The sequence below is a fragment of the Contarinia nasturtii genome, unplaced genomic scaffold (genome assembly GCF_009176525.2).
Source record: "Contarinia nasturtii isolate CC-2019 unplaced genomic scaffold, AAFC_CNas_1.1 Cnas_scaffold_1182, whole genome shotgun sequence".
NCBI classification, from domain to species: domain Eukaryota; kingdom Metazoa; phylum Arthropoda; class Insecta; order Diptera; family Cecidomyiidae; genus Contarinia; species Contarinia nasturtii.
The window spans coordinates 436,810-451,617 of record NW_022198526.1 but is presented as its reverse complement, the minus strand read 5'-3'; the positions used below and the strand labels follow the sequence as shown (position 1 = coordinate 451,617).

Genomic DNA, 14,808 nt, shown 5'->3' with positions numbered 1-14,808 from the left:
CTCATTCGATACCGATTACATGCTAAATACGACTTGCTGTACAATATATTGGCAAAAACATAAGCGATGATGTATCCTCTCTTTTTCAAATGGGAATTATTGCGACGATACGTGTTTAACCTGCGCTTTTGATTCGTTAACGCGTTTCATTTTAGATAACATATTTTTGTTGTTATTCACAGGCCTTTTGTCTTCTTTTTTGTTGGTGTTCTTTCTTCGTTCGACTCATTTCGAGTGGCAAATTTTTATCTATCTCTTTGGCAGTTTTCGGTGTGCATACGATGTATGTGTAGTACTCGTAGCACACTCTGTTTTCAGTACCGTGCGTTATGTATTTCATTACGTTATCGTATCAATTTTAAGTGATTCCACTTAAGCGATAGAGTGCAATAGTGTTTTGCGTTGATAACGATGATATGAAAAAATGAGCAAAATTCTATTAACATTACGTTTAACGTTTTTTTTCTCTTTTGATATGAAATTTGCAGATATTTCGAGGTTGGAGAAATCCCCACTTTTGGCAAACGGTTACAATCCACCGCCAACACATTTGAATCACATGCAATTTATGCAAATGAACCATCATCCTGGTGCCATGATGAGTCCTGGCTTACCGCCACACGGACTACCACGACACGACAGCCAACTCATGAAAGGACAACCGAATCTACCCAACATGGATGCCATTGCCAGGTAAAAAACCATAAGACGAAAATATTGAATGGAGGTGCTATTATGAAATGTACTCATAAAATTACATTGTTTCATCACAAGGTCTGGCATTTGGGAAAATTGTAGAGCCGCTTACGAAGACATTGTTAAGCACTTAGAACGGTAGGTTTTCGATTCTCTTTACATTTCAATCAAATCAATTCTCATTCGAATATATTAGAGCTGTTACTGAATTAATTTAAATTTCATTATAAATGACCATCATTTTTCGTTCATTTCGTTATACAGATTGCGAGAAGAAAGAGTTGACGATCGAAACCAAATCAGCGAGCAAAAATCAAGGGAGCACACATCACATAATGGTGAGCTTTATTCGAATTATTTTTATTTTCAGATTACAATCAGACCTGAAATTCTTGAATTTCACCTTAATATCCTTGGATAGAGATGTATTTCCTTTAAAATTGAACTGAACTTTTAAAAATTGAATTGAAACGAAAAACTTGAGCAAATTTTTTTTTCTTCCGAAATCAATCGTAAAACCAATCCGTTTACATTTTAATTCAAATCAAAATAAGGTTCATCAAATGGTCATAGTCCGGTGTTAAATCTCTCAAAATCTGGTGGTTTAGATCAAGGCAGTACCGGCGATCAGAGTGATCGAAGTGAGAATCAATCACCAGCACCATCCATTCACGATGAAGATGAGAATCTAAGCGAAGACAATATATCCGATGTTGATGAGCGCGAAGCAAAGGACGAAGGTAAGTCGCATCAAATGTCAGCTTAAAACATCAACAACAAAAACCAACACTTCCGATTTTAAAAACACACACACACACAATCTAATGATGGTGACCGCAAATAAAAAAACACTCTTCATTTTCTAACCACAAAAAAAAACACACGCGGTATGTAGATTTGAGTGATAATGAACGTGATAACGCAGCCCAAGCACCATCGTCACAAGTTCCAAATTCCGATGCGCATCAGCAGGCAATAAATTACACATCGTTAGCGGCTACCGCTGCAGCCGTGGTAGCCAGTGGTGTGAAGAGCAATGTTTCGGAACAAGAACAACAGAATTTATCATCGACCGAGACGCTATTACGAAACATCCAAAGTTTATTGACTGTCGCCGCTGACAATGCCAGACAACAGGAACGTCAAATCAGCTATGAAAAAGGTACGTGTATATGAAAATGTTTTAGTAGCATTGACGACGATGAACAACAACAACGTTGACGACCAGTAAAAAAGTGCAACTCATTAAACTAAGCATGGTTCGTTGTTTGGTTCATAGTTTTTGCGCCCCTTCTTTCTCAGCCGTATTTCACTTGACTCGGCCGAAATTATCGATTTGTATTAATTATTCGCGTGGTGGCTGTCGCGTCGTAAACAATTGGCAATCAAAAATCAATTTCTATTACAGCCACTTAACGAAGGTGTCTATTAAATAATTTAAAATTAACTTGTATACGTACCATATTGATGTTGAATAAAGACAGAAAAAAGCCGTCGGCACTTTGTCGGCATCGCATCACATAAACGGATAAAGAATATATGCTCAAATTAGACATGAAACCTTTTTTTAAATTCAAAGTGAATACAACTCTAATTATCTTTGCTATTATTTTTCTCTTTTTTTGTACTTTTTTCGCGATTAGCTGAACTTAAAATGGACGTTTTGCGAGAGCGCGAATGTAAAGATACATTGGAGAGACAACTGTCCGATGAGCGAAAACTTCGAGGTAAGTTAAAGTTTGTTTATGACTCTTTGATTAAAATATCCAAAGGAATGAAAGACGACAGAAAAATGTCAATTCATTTTAAAGTCGAATGTCAAAAATGATTAGCTCAAATTATATTCCGTTTAAATTGATATAATTTTTTGCCTTATTTGTGCGGATTCTCGGAAATTCAATCCACCATTTCTTCCAGTTCATTCCGTTTTTCGGCGTAGACTGTGTTTTATGTATTGTTTTTGTGCATCCGAATTTAAATAATAAAAAAACGAGAGAAATAGTATTTTGGCGTACAAAATGTTTTCATACCTTGAAAATGCAGCCATAAATGAAATGAATCCAAGTGCTTATCCAAGCAAAAAGAAAACGCGCCTAGCGTGTGGCCACTCAGCAGAAATGTAGAGAGAAAGAGAGAGCAACAAAAATGAATAAGAAAAATAAAAACGAAGTAGCGTCCTGTCATTTCCGAGATGGTTGTAAACGATCACAAAGTAAACAAATTATGACTGCATCTCGTTTTCGTTTCGAAAAGAGACACAGATTCTTTCTTTTTATGTTTTGTGCGATTTAATATCTGTCATTGGATTTATTGAAGTGAGAAGGAAGCTTGAGTCATTGACTAGAAAATCAGATAAATGCAAATTGGACTCTGTATTTTCTGGTAAATTTTTTCGGGAGGAGTCTATTGGACATAGATTGAATTTCAATTTCGAACACACTCACTCGATGTGTGTGCATTCAGTCAAAAACAACATATGGCAAATGAGACCCATTCGCAACCGAACTTATGAAATTTATAATTTAAACAAGAAAGAATGCAATCGAACGAACGAGAAAAATATGTCTTTTGCAATGTTTTGCTACGGGCTGCTTTTTTTCTACTTCTTATTTTTCAACCAAACGAACATTGTGTGATATTAAATTTCGTTAGTTTTAATGTGTGCACCAGGTTAAGACACACGGTCATGTTCAATAAGCACACGTATACACAGGATGTCAAGTGGATTGCGTATTGCGGTTGACTTTTCGGCGCCAACGTCTCAATATTATACGATACCAAATTAATATTTTTATTTTGCATTCTTTTTTTCGCCTTTTGCCAATCCAACAAAGGCTTTTGGAACATGCGTGCGCTCGTGAGTGAGCCCAATCCACTGGTTGTTGTCTTTTCTTGCGCCATCGATTCCAATTAATCGATTTTCCTTTTGTTTCCTTTTGAACTTCTTAAATGACAAACGAAAAAAGGATCATAGTTACATTTTATACCAACTTTCCTGGCACTTTTTTTTGCTTTGGTCATTTTTTTGTCAGATACGATTTCAGCAAACATTTTTTTTACTAATGTCATATGTTGAAGAAATAATTATTCAACCGTTTTGACATTTTTCATTTGAATGAAGACACAAATGTCCGCATTTTCAAGGAATTTGTTTGAAATAAGTTCTTCCAGCTGTTTTAATTTTATTAGAATGAAAAGATGTCCATTGAATCAGTTTAAACTGAATCAGTTCATTTAAAATTAATTTAAAGTCTTATATTCAAACTAAAGCAGGACTTGAACACAGCGATCGTTTTATTAATAATAATAATTATTTATGTCATTCGCTTTCAATAATTTACGAATAAATATATCATTTTATTCTCTTTCTATAGTTCTGTATCAGAAGCGCTTCAAAAGAGAACGAAAGCTACGCAATCGTTTTGAACAAAAATTGGAAGTTGAAACGAAACGTCGCACTCAAATTGAAGATGCACTTAAGGCTTCTGGCGCTCCAGCTGAAGCCTTGCGTTTATTATCTGGTAAGTAAATATTTAGATATATACTCACCTTCATGATTTTTTCTACTTAATTATGGTTTCTTGCAAGTAAATTGAATTATGTCTGAATTGATTTTTGTTAAATGCTTCTCTTGCTTATTCAATTGGTGTTTGTTTCTAATTGTCTCTGTCGTATAAATCAGCTTTTTTATTTTTAACACATTTTTACATCGACTCTTTGGTAACAATTTTTTTTTTCGATATTTTGTCCCCGAAAAACAATGTAGAATCATCTGGTGATCGAAAAGAAAAGCCGTCGTCGGCCGATCGCCGCACTGAGAGTCCTTACACAAACAACCGTGAGTCTTTATCATCTCAACAACCACTTACTAATTAACTGTAGTCTCTTGAACAGTTTACTCGTACTGTCTCAAGATTCGACAGACTGAAATGTTGCGTATTCAAACCGAATAAACCTTCAATCATGTTGAAAATTGAAATTAAAATTCTGTATGGAATTGCGCCACTTTTCAATCTACGATAATATCGATGGTAAAGGGTATTTTAGGCGTTGCGATGATAATAGATTCATTTAACCATTAGCATAGCATTTGAGAAACATACAAAAACTCACTTTTCGCTTGAAATAGTAAAAAAGAAATAAGACAAAACAATTGCGTTTAAATAACCCTTTCAACCGCTGACTATATTGCCGCTTTATTAGAATTTTCACTTAAAAAAAATAGACAAAAAATATTTTTAAATTCTTCTTAAAAGAAAAAGTCATCCATTTTTCAATTTAATTCACTAATGGAAAAAAATTCACATTGAAATCTTCAATTTTGAATAGAATCACTGCATGAGATGGAAATGGAACGAAAAACACGTCAACAAACTGGCGATCGTGATGTGAAAAGTCCATTTCAGGAGAGGCCAAATTACTACAAAAATTCGGTTTTATTCAGCAGTGCGACTTAGTCGAATGGCTCATCATCGGAACAGTGACTAAATAAAATCGATAAAAAATTTCATTGAAAAAAAACATACACAGTGAAAACGATTAAAAAAGTGAAACTAAAAAATGTGCAATGATTCAGTTTGTATCGTTCGTAAAAGTGAAAGAAAATTTATAAAAATGAAGTATATCGACGAGTGAATGTGAACGTTTATGATGATGATGATGATATCGGAGACATAAGAAGCGCCTGCCGTGTGTTCGGTAATATTGGTTAAAATAAGTGCTAATGTGCTCATCAGCAACAACTCTTTTCAACTAATACAGATCCAGATCTCAAGTTTTCCCAAACACACACAAACATATACATATACAAACAACACTCGATTACACAATCTCTTATAAATCTAGATTTAAAGATGAAATAAAAAAATTGTATTAGCAGGTGAATTTCTATGAGGTTAATTTACATTTTCACATAATAATTAATCAAAAAGTAGAGAGGTTAAACTGGCGGAAAAAAAGGAATGCGGTGAATAAAGATTCATATTGATGAGATTTATTCGTGTGTCGCGCGCGAATCAGTAGTAAGAATACAAGCGTATTTATAGGAAAAACCCAAGTAAGACTATCATAAAGAGAAAAAAATGAAATGATTTAACGCATTACTCGCATAGAGAGTAATTTACTAATTAAAATTTCAAAATTAGAAGATTTTAACGGAAGAAAATCCACAAACATACATACACATAATTTACAGAGTAAATGAAAGAAAAAATGCATACGCCCACTTTAACATTTAACCAATTTATAAATTCCTATTTCTTTGCCATAAATTATTTGTATTAACTTAAACTTAGGTGAATTAAAATTTAAAGAAAAAAAATAAGTAACAATATCACAATAATATAAAATTATAAAAAAACCGCAGAGAAAAATCGAGATTCATTTAAAAAATGAAGAGAGATATGATTGAACCTTTTGCAATTGCAATTTTAAAATTGAAAGTAATAGGTGAAACAGAAATACTAAACCAGATAGTAATTATTGGAATAAAAACAAGGGTGCGAATGAGTTAAGAAAAAGCCAGAAAGAATCATCTCAGAGTGAAAGAGACGAACCGACGCAACTTCTATATCACATACACAGTAGAAATTGTTTATTAAACAAATTAAATAATAATCTTAATAATTAAGCTAACCATTAGCAATAATAAACACACAGAATTAATTATGCTACCGACGGAGGGAGGGATAGAATTTTTCCCCCATCGCTCACGCGCAAAATCGCCATTTTCTTCACAATTCGTTCTGTTGACTCCAAGGGAATGGCACGTATATGAGAGACATGGCGACGTGCCAAACCGTAACGCCATCTATCGGATAGAATCTGAATTACAAATTTCGTATTGACTATCTCATATTTGTGTAATTTTGTACATAGAACTATAAGGTTTATTCCGACAAATTTGTAAGGTTTTTGTTCGCCAACATTTTATATAGCATGCCATACCCTTGGTTGACTCTTTTCATTTTATTTGTTCTTGTGTCGCTCTGAGTTTGAAGCTGCGTGAGTGGACACACCATTTCGTTTGATGTTTTCATCCAATTTTTTAGTGTTAAATTAAATTAATTTTTAATGATTAACAAGAAATGTTCCGTGTTTTCAATATGCTGTTGTGATCGATTTTTTGCTTGTAAAAATATAGTGAACAAACGCACGATGCTCAGCACTATGTGCTGACTTTTTACTTTTCTTAAATTCTACACACTATTTTCACCTAAATTACTCTCTCTCTCTCTCTCTCTCTCTCTCTCTTTCGCATGAAAAAGCATGTCAAGACAATACTAAGAGATACAGAAAGGGACAGAGTGTTTACAATGTGTGAATTTATAGTCCATCTTCAACCGTTTCACACGCATAGATCCTTTAACTTTTTTCTGCAAGAACAAAAAACGGCAAAAAGTTTTCACTTTTGGCACTTTGATAATTGGTATGGGCGTGCGCTCATATCACACATGGCATTTCGGACGAGTCACAAATCAACATTTTTTTGGCAAGTTGTTTTCATTTTTAGACGAATTTCAAATTGGGTATAGGTTTATCAAAGCGCGACGATGACAAGCAACGTTGACAGTAGCGCCATGGTGCGGTTGCCAGCGAAACTAAAAAAATGACACAAATTTCGATCGCCCAAATCAAAAATGGTACAAATTTGTGCCACCCAACATAAACAGTGGCAACCATAATGAAGTTGCTGCGTTGCCCAGCTGTCATTGTCTTCGTGCCTTGGTTTATGAAATACTGAGATGCAAAATTCACCATTGGATAAAATAATACATAATAAATTGCTTAAAAGAAATGGCAGATCTATTAGAACTTAATAAGAAATAGAAAAGCGTGATTGATGATGACAATCGAATTGCCGAAGATGAAATCGAATTGAAATGTAAGTAACTGCCGTCGCCAAATTCTAGCGTCATTTTCTCTATTTGAAGACATAATAGTGTCATACTAGATTTGTTGAAAGACAGTCCCATTGCATAATGCAAAACGCTATAAACAATGGAAGAGCCGGCGCAAAGATATGAAGCTCGCGTGCGTCATATATGCAACGCAATAAGCATGAACAAGATTGAAAATCAGAATTAAATGATTTTTTTTTTCGATAAAGAAAACAATATATTCTCTACATTCATACATCTCTCTTCTCCTCTTCTGTATAACTTCTATGGAAAATATACGAACACATACAGACACAAGAAGATAATGAAGCAAAAAAAATTAACATTTAATCGTAAACTAAATGAATATGAGAACTCTAACTAAATATAAAAGTATATGTAATTGTAATTTGTAATTGTAATTTTAAATATACGACTACCCAGCAAACAATTGATAGGGCAAATGCATCCATTATGGAGCACATATTGACGGTCGTTTTCGGGGTTAGATTCGTGTGTAGTTTCAGTAATTTCCATAGGTTTGGCATGGTGGAACATTCAGGTGTGAAAACATGGAAAAAGGGAAAGACAACCATTAGTATCAGTTGAACTGGGTATAAAATACTTTTTTTAAATTAAAAACTTTACTCACCTACGGGCACTCCCCCTCCGTACAATGTTGTACTATTGTACAACTAGACCACAAGACTTTATATAGTCTGTTCATGTCTAGCTACGCTAACTATAATAGTTAAAATATTTTATTTTATGTAATTTTTTGAATGTATGATTAATTGATGATGTTTGTTAGTTGACATTGTTGTTTTACTCCGGCGGTCTTAACAATGAAACTGGCAATGGTACATCAAAGATCCGGCAAAGTCCTATGTAATTTAAAGCAAATACATTAAATAATGAATATTCTGTTTGCAATTGATTCATACCTTTGAGCATAATGCATGTTGCTGCAACAATATCTCGGTGCCAAGTAACTGTTTGTGGAACAACATCATCATCATCAACATTTAATGGACAATTTTTGTAGGTAACTTTAACCTTTGACATTAAACGCCCAGTCCGAAGTTTTTCGTTCACAGCCTCACGATTGCCATCGATAATTTGTCGCTTAATAATTGTACGTTTTCTTCTCAAAACACGTCTGTTGACCGTTGACACAATGATATCTGGCAGTCCAGCGACTGAATCTGGCAGGCCATCAATCTTTTTCGCTCTACAATCGTAGCACACTTTAAATCGATCATCTTTTGTGTGCCTTGGAAAACGTTCCTGACAATTCGCGCATGTTTGTGATGTTCCCCATTCATCTTGCATTTCAACTTCTGAATGTCCAAGTTTCTTAATGCTCACACAAAACTTACGCGATCCCGGACATCTTTTACGCTTTTTTATTCCAAACGGTCGATCGGGTTTCATCGCCCAAGCACCAAATTGAATCAACGACGGCTTGTTGTTTGTCACACGCACGGCGATTTGATCATTTACTCTGGTCGAGCGAATGTGATGGTCTAAATCCAGTCGTGCATATTCACGCGTCGCATAAGCTGCCATTCCTTTTCGTAACATTTTAATGCGATATTCAATGTATGATTTCCATGGTTAATTACGTGGTGATGGTGGACGATATGGGTATGTTTTGAGATGTTCCTTCTCTTCGATATCAAACCATCCAGCCAACTTTTTCGCTTCTTTGTCGCGTTTTTTCTGCTGAGTTTCCCAATGAAAACGCTGGTTTGGTATTATAATGTTTTCCTTCAAAATGCAAAATGATACAAAAAACTATGAGTTTCTATTCAAAACCATTTCAAATTACATTTCAAAATATCTTTCCTCAACAGCCGGCTCATCAGGTGTTTTTTTAATGTTGCGACGCACTACAGTTAACCACGATTTTTCATTCGGATCGATTCTAATGATGTATTTCTTGCCAATGAGTTTTTCCGGCCCCCGATTCGCTTGGGTTGTTTGCTGTGGTCGTTGTTGTCGCTGTGGTTTCTTGTACATTATGGATATTGAAACACTATCGGTCAAAATCTGATGATTGAATGATTTCGATTTGCCCAATTTATTTATTTTACCGACATCGAACAACATATTCCATAGACCTGATCGATCAGTTTGGGTGTAGTACTTTACTTTTCTCTTATTCATCCGGTTGGTCCGCGTATTGAGAAAAGAAGGCACCAAATCAAGTTCGTTTACAATTTTATTATACAAGTCCGTAATGTCCAATCGCACGTTTTTCAAATGGTAGTCGCATAATGGTATAAGAGCAAAACTGCTTATTTTTGGTGGTCGATTGATTGTTGGCTCTTGAAAGTTCGGATTGTTACGAAACATTTCATGAATGGTATTCCATTGTTCGGCATGACTGTGATACACTTCTATTTGCCGTTGCATTTGACCGAACAACCACAGTGATTCAAACCAACGATATTTTGCGAAAAATTTCATACTCACTGTTCCCGAACATCCAATTTCAGTCAAATCTCTCATTAAAATATTGAATTTTTCAACGCGTTGTGGATCCACATTATTACCATTATCACCATTTGTTAAATTCTTAAATCGATATGAAAACTCTTTGGCATTTCTGATGTCGATGCCATCAAATCTTGAGCCATTGTTGAATCGATTGCGATACCAACAACGCATTCGAAAAAAATTCTCAAGTCGTTTTTCACACCATGTGTTGGTATTGGTTTGAATGTTTGTGATATATTGTTTATAAAAATATCTCAAACCATTTCCCAACTTTTCATCATCTGGCCATCGGAACTGTTCTTCACTGTTTCTTTCTACCATGAAACGAAACTCGGGCAATATCCGATATTCACTATTAATATTGTTAACGTGTTGGTTTAATACCGCTCTGAAACAATCGGCAATGAACAGGCTTGGATGTGGTTGCAAAAAAAATGCACGATCGTCATTATCAAGTGCTTCATTCAAAATAAAAAGAATAAAAAGTGATGCCAATGCTGCCACTTCTGTCATTTGAACACTGCGCTCGAATAGCATTTTGGTCACAACTTCTCCAACTCTTTCAATCCGTTCATGTTGTTGTCGCAGAATTGTTTGAAGTCCACATTTTATTACAACGTATTTGCTTTCTTCTCGTTGATTATCATCGAGCTCGTCGTCATCCATGTCTTTTTCTGTTCATTCTCAAAAAACTGATTAAATTATTCGAAAATAAAAAAATAGACACCAATTTAGAAAAAAATGCAACAAAAATAGCATAGATTACGAATAAAATGAGATCACAATTTAAATGACAATCACTTATATCACAATTCAAATTAATCACTTCTTACCTCAACGATGTCACTCTGTATTCTGATTCAAATGATGAAATGTTTTCCAATATTCCGCAGATGAAAATTTTGTTGGAATATTCACCGTCAATTTTATGAATGCTTTCTTATTTTGAAATAACAACAGAGACAATCTCAAAACCAACAGTGAATTTATCCGTTTAACATCGAACAAACAAAATCATTGGAACAAATGTTAGCCAAAAATGACGACAAACAAATTATTTCATACTCTAATATAAACACTCACACATAATTCTCAAGAATTCCTTTTACAAGCAAAGCACAATTTGTTACAAACAAAAAATGAGAACACACTCATATCACAATTCAAATGAATAACTTCTTATACTATATAACGCTGTGTCCTGATTAAAACGATGAAAATGTTTTTTTTTATTTTGAAATGAAAACAAAGACTGTCACAAAACGGACTGTGAATCTTTCCATTTGACATCGAGTGACTTCTACAGTTACGTTCCAAACACACCAAACCGTTGCTAAAATGACGATAAACAAAAAATGAATCTCATGTACAAGAATTCCATTTATTAATCACTGAATTTTGTTTTTTTTTTTCAACACAATGGCAACTCAACCATAATTACTTACCTTATTCTTAACAATAACTTCAAAATATTTTGATGCGAAAAAATCCCTATTTAGTTCGGTGCCGGAATTATAATTTCATACATTGTTCAAAGAAATTAATTGATACGATGCAATGTTTACGAAGCACATTTTGAATGTAATTAGAAAAATCGGCTTCGATATGATACACACCAATACACACAGCTACCAACTGTCAAATGTCGTACACATTCAAACATGTTTCGAATTCGAAATTCGAATTTGAATTATGAAATAAAAAAAATAAAAAAATGTTTCTGAAACTAAAATCAAATCAAACAAATCTAAAAAAAAGGTACATTTATAAATGTATTTCACAGTCACTTGAAATTCCTACGCAATGTTTTTTTTTATTCATGCACAATCGAAACACACACAGAGAGAAGAGAGTAAGATTTGTATTTTCATCCTCTTTTTTTTCCGGTTTGTTTTTCAAATTTCATTTGCTTAAAATCAATCGTATGAATACGATATTATGAACTCAACGAGTTTATGTTATTTACATTTGTTTACATTGTATTGCCGCTACAGTTTCTTAGAATATAATAACAAAAAGAGAAAAAAAAAATGTACGACTATACAAAGATTTACATTATTATTAATGAAATTTTACTAAATTCGGAGAAAAAAAGTTGAATAAGAACCAAATTACACAGACTAACTCAAAAAGTACGCTGTGTGCTGTACACACCGTTGAAAGTTCTATACAATAAAATGAAATGTATCGTGATTTCGTGAATGAATGTGCATTTTATCATTATAATTCTCTCCAAAAAAAATACAATACACTAAACAAATTTTGAATTTAAAATCATGAACGAAACTGACACATTGTAAATAAAGTGCGAAAAAGAGCAACCAAAATTCAAATGAATAGATCGTCGTGAAAAATGTGCGCATTGTTTTTATTGTTGTTATTGTCTTCATTTTATGTTTTGTGTATCTCTCACTATTTCTCTCTTGCTCGCCTCATCTGTCTTTGTCAGTATTCTCGCCAAGTTCACATGTTTTGATACTTATTTACACAGCCTGATTTAATGAGAGAGTCAAAAGCAACATCCACGCAATTTTTTTTATAAATATGATCTTCATGGAAATAACAAGCAATAAAATACACTTGAAAACCCATTTTATGTATTTATGAACAAATTATCATCTCTTTTCCACAAACACAAAGACAAAATCAGCAAGAAAGAGAGAGACAGTGAGATTACAATGTACTAAACATTATTGCTTTGGCATTCAACCACATTTTTCGTGTGTTTGTTTTCTTTTTCGCAGATTCATGACAACAATTTTCATTTTAGATTTATATAATTATTTTACCCATTTTTAATGCTGTAAATACGAACAAACTCTAAGAAAAATATTCTTCATTTTATATCCGAAACAAAGTATGAACAAAAAAAGTATATGATTAACTAAAAAGAAATAATACATGGAATATGATAAAACTGATGAAATTAAAAAGAAAAACAAAGAATATGGAGAAGATGGAGGAAGATGAACAAGTAATAAACCAGAGCGATTGTCAAGCATTGTATAAATGTGTAAGTGAGAGAATGTTCAATTTTAATCTATTAGATTTATTATTATGTATAAAACTGAATTACACATTCAAAGAAAAACTGAAAATGGAATACAAAAAAAAGTGGAATAAAAACCTAAATCGCATATACAAAATTCAGTGGCATTTTTTATTTTATTTATTATATTTTCGGCAGTATTTTATAGTATTTTGAAGCAAGAGAGAACAAAATTACGAGGTGAGTTCAACTGGTAACTGAGATCAAAATGTAATTACAACAGTAGAGCCAGCTGTTATTGCTTGCAAATTTGTCAAACCCTGCGGCTATCATAACAAAACAACGTAAGTTTAATTCACGATAGAAGGATTCACCCGAAAAATCAAATGATATAAATATAAAAATTATTTTATTTTATTTTTATTATTCCAATTATTTTGAATAATCAATACTTTTTTTGTATTATCATCGTTTTTAATATTTCCATTTCAATTTATTTAATTCTTATTTACGATCATGCATGCGATGCAAATGTGCCGTTTGAGAGTTAAACGCACTCTGCTCAGTTATGACAAATGTAGGACAAACTCTCAGTCAAAAACTGCTGGCTCACTCGTTATATGAAAAATTGACATGGTTCTTTGATTTTTAAAATGATGAAAACTATCAAAAATACGACAAAATGGTTTTGTAGTTGCAAAAGTTTTCTGCAAAATCAAAGTGGCATGTTCCTTTAAAATAACAGTATATATATATACAATATTCATTTTGATAATACAATTGTTTTTTCTGTCATCGGTCAGTTTTGAAGTTTTTTAAAAATAAATTTAGTCCTTCGAAATCATTCAGTCCATCGTTTTAGGTTGGATGTACAGCTCACAACGTTATACAAATATTATTTATTTTGTCAGAATGTTGCTAAAAAGTTGATTGTTTTAAATACATACAACACACATCAACATATTGTTCAGCACTATAATTATTGATTTCCAATTTTAAACTGTAAACATTGAGTAAACTTTGTGGTTTTAATTCAGTATGGTTTGAATATAGGTTAAGTAGGCGTTCAACCGCAAACGCTTGCGTTAATTTTCATGACAATAAACGAATGCACAATTTTTTGGTGCGGCGTATTTCTCATTGTTTTTATTTCAACGTCAAAAATTACGCAAGCAATATTTTCAATTATGACATTTGACACGATCACTAAAAATCGATTATAGCGCTAATAAAATTATGTGAGTTTTGCTCATTGCTCAAAGTTTCTGCACTCTATACAGTGTTCAATTTTTGTGAAAAAAAATGAAAATAAAAAATGTTTTTTTTTTATTTATCTTCACATAAATCAAGAAAAACTGGTTTTCAGCGGATTTTCACAGATTTTGCCCATAAAATTCAAATTGATCCTTTTTCTTTACTGCTGTATACTACACTAGAACTGGGCAGCAAAAGTTAATAAATAATTATTTTGGGCCATGCATTATTTGAGCATAATTTCAATTCCCAAGAATACTGAATTTGCGCTGACACAAAACCCGTATCTCTCGCACATGCATTATTTGAAACACGCATATAACAATAGTAGTTTTTTTTGGTACTATAATAATAAGGATGTTTGGGGGACATGTCTTGTGTATTCCATTGAGTATATATATATATATCGGTAAGTTGGCTGGGTGTCGATTTAACGACAAGAATGGAAAACAATAAGTGAACCACTTGGCGTTGTTTTGTCGGTTAGGT

The 14,808-nt window shown here is 33.2% G+C and overlaps 1 protein-coding gene across 4 annotated transcripts in view; it reads left to right on the top strand.

The window, feature by feature from the left end:
• The window catches only part of LOC116344737 (dachshund homolog 2), a 42,817-nt gene extending 34,315 nt beyond the window's left edge, over positions 1-8,502 (top strand). For 2 of the 4 annotated variants that reach the window (XM_031773432.1, XM_031773431.1), the window contains 9 exons: positions 489-693; positions 775-834; positions 961-1,034; positions 1,251-1,436; positions 1,592-1,858; positions 2,340-2,423; positions 4,071-4,217; positions 4,463-4,534; positions 5,026-8,502. In XM_031773432.1, coding sequence (XP_031629292.1) covers positions 489-693; positions 775-834; positions 961-1,034; positions 1,251-1,436; positions 1,592-1,858; positions 2,340-2,423; positions 4,071-4,217; positions 4,463-4,534; positions 5,026-5,153 — 1,223 coding nt within the window. In that variant the 3' untranslated portion in view covers positions 5,154-8,502. The remainder of the gene's footprint in view (positions 1-488; positions 694-774; positions 835-960; positions 1,035-1,250; positions 1,437-1,591; positions 1,859-2,339; positions 2,424-4,070; positions 4,218-4,462; positions 4,535-5,025) is intronic. The other 2 variants (XM_031773433.1, XM_031773434.1) reach the window with 2 other exon arrangements.
• The last annotated feature ends 6,306 nt before the right edge of the window (positions 8,503-14,808 follow it).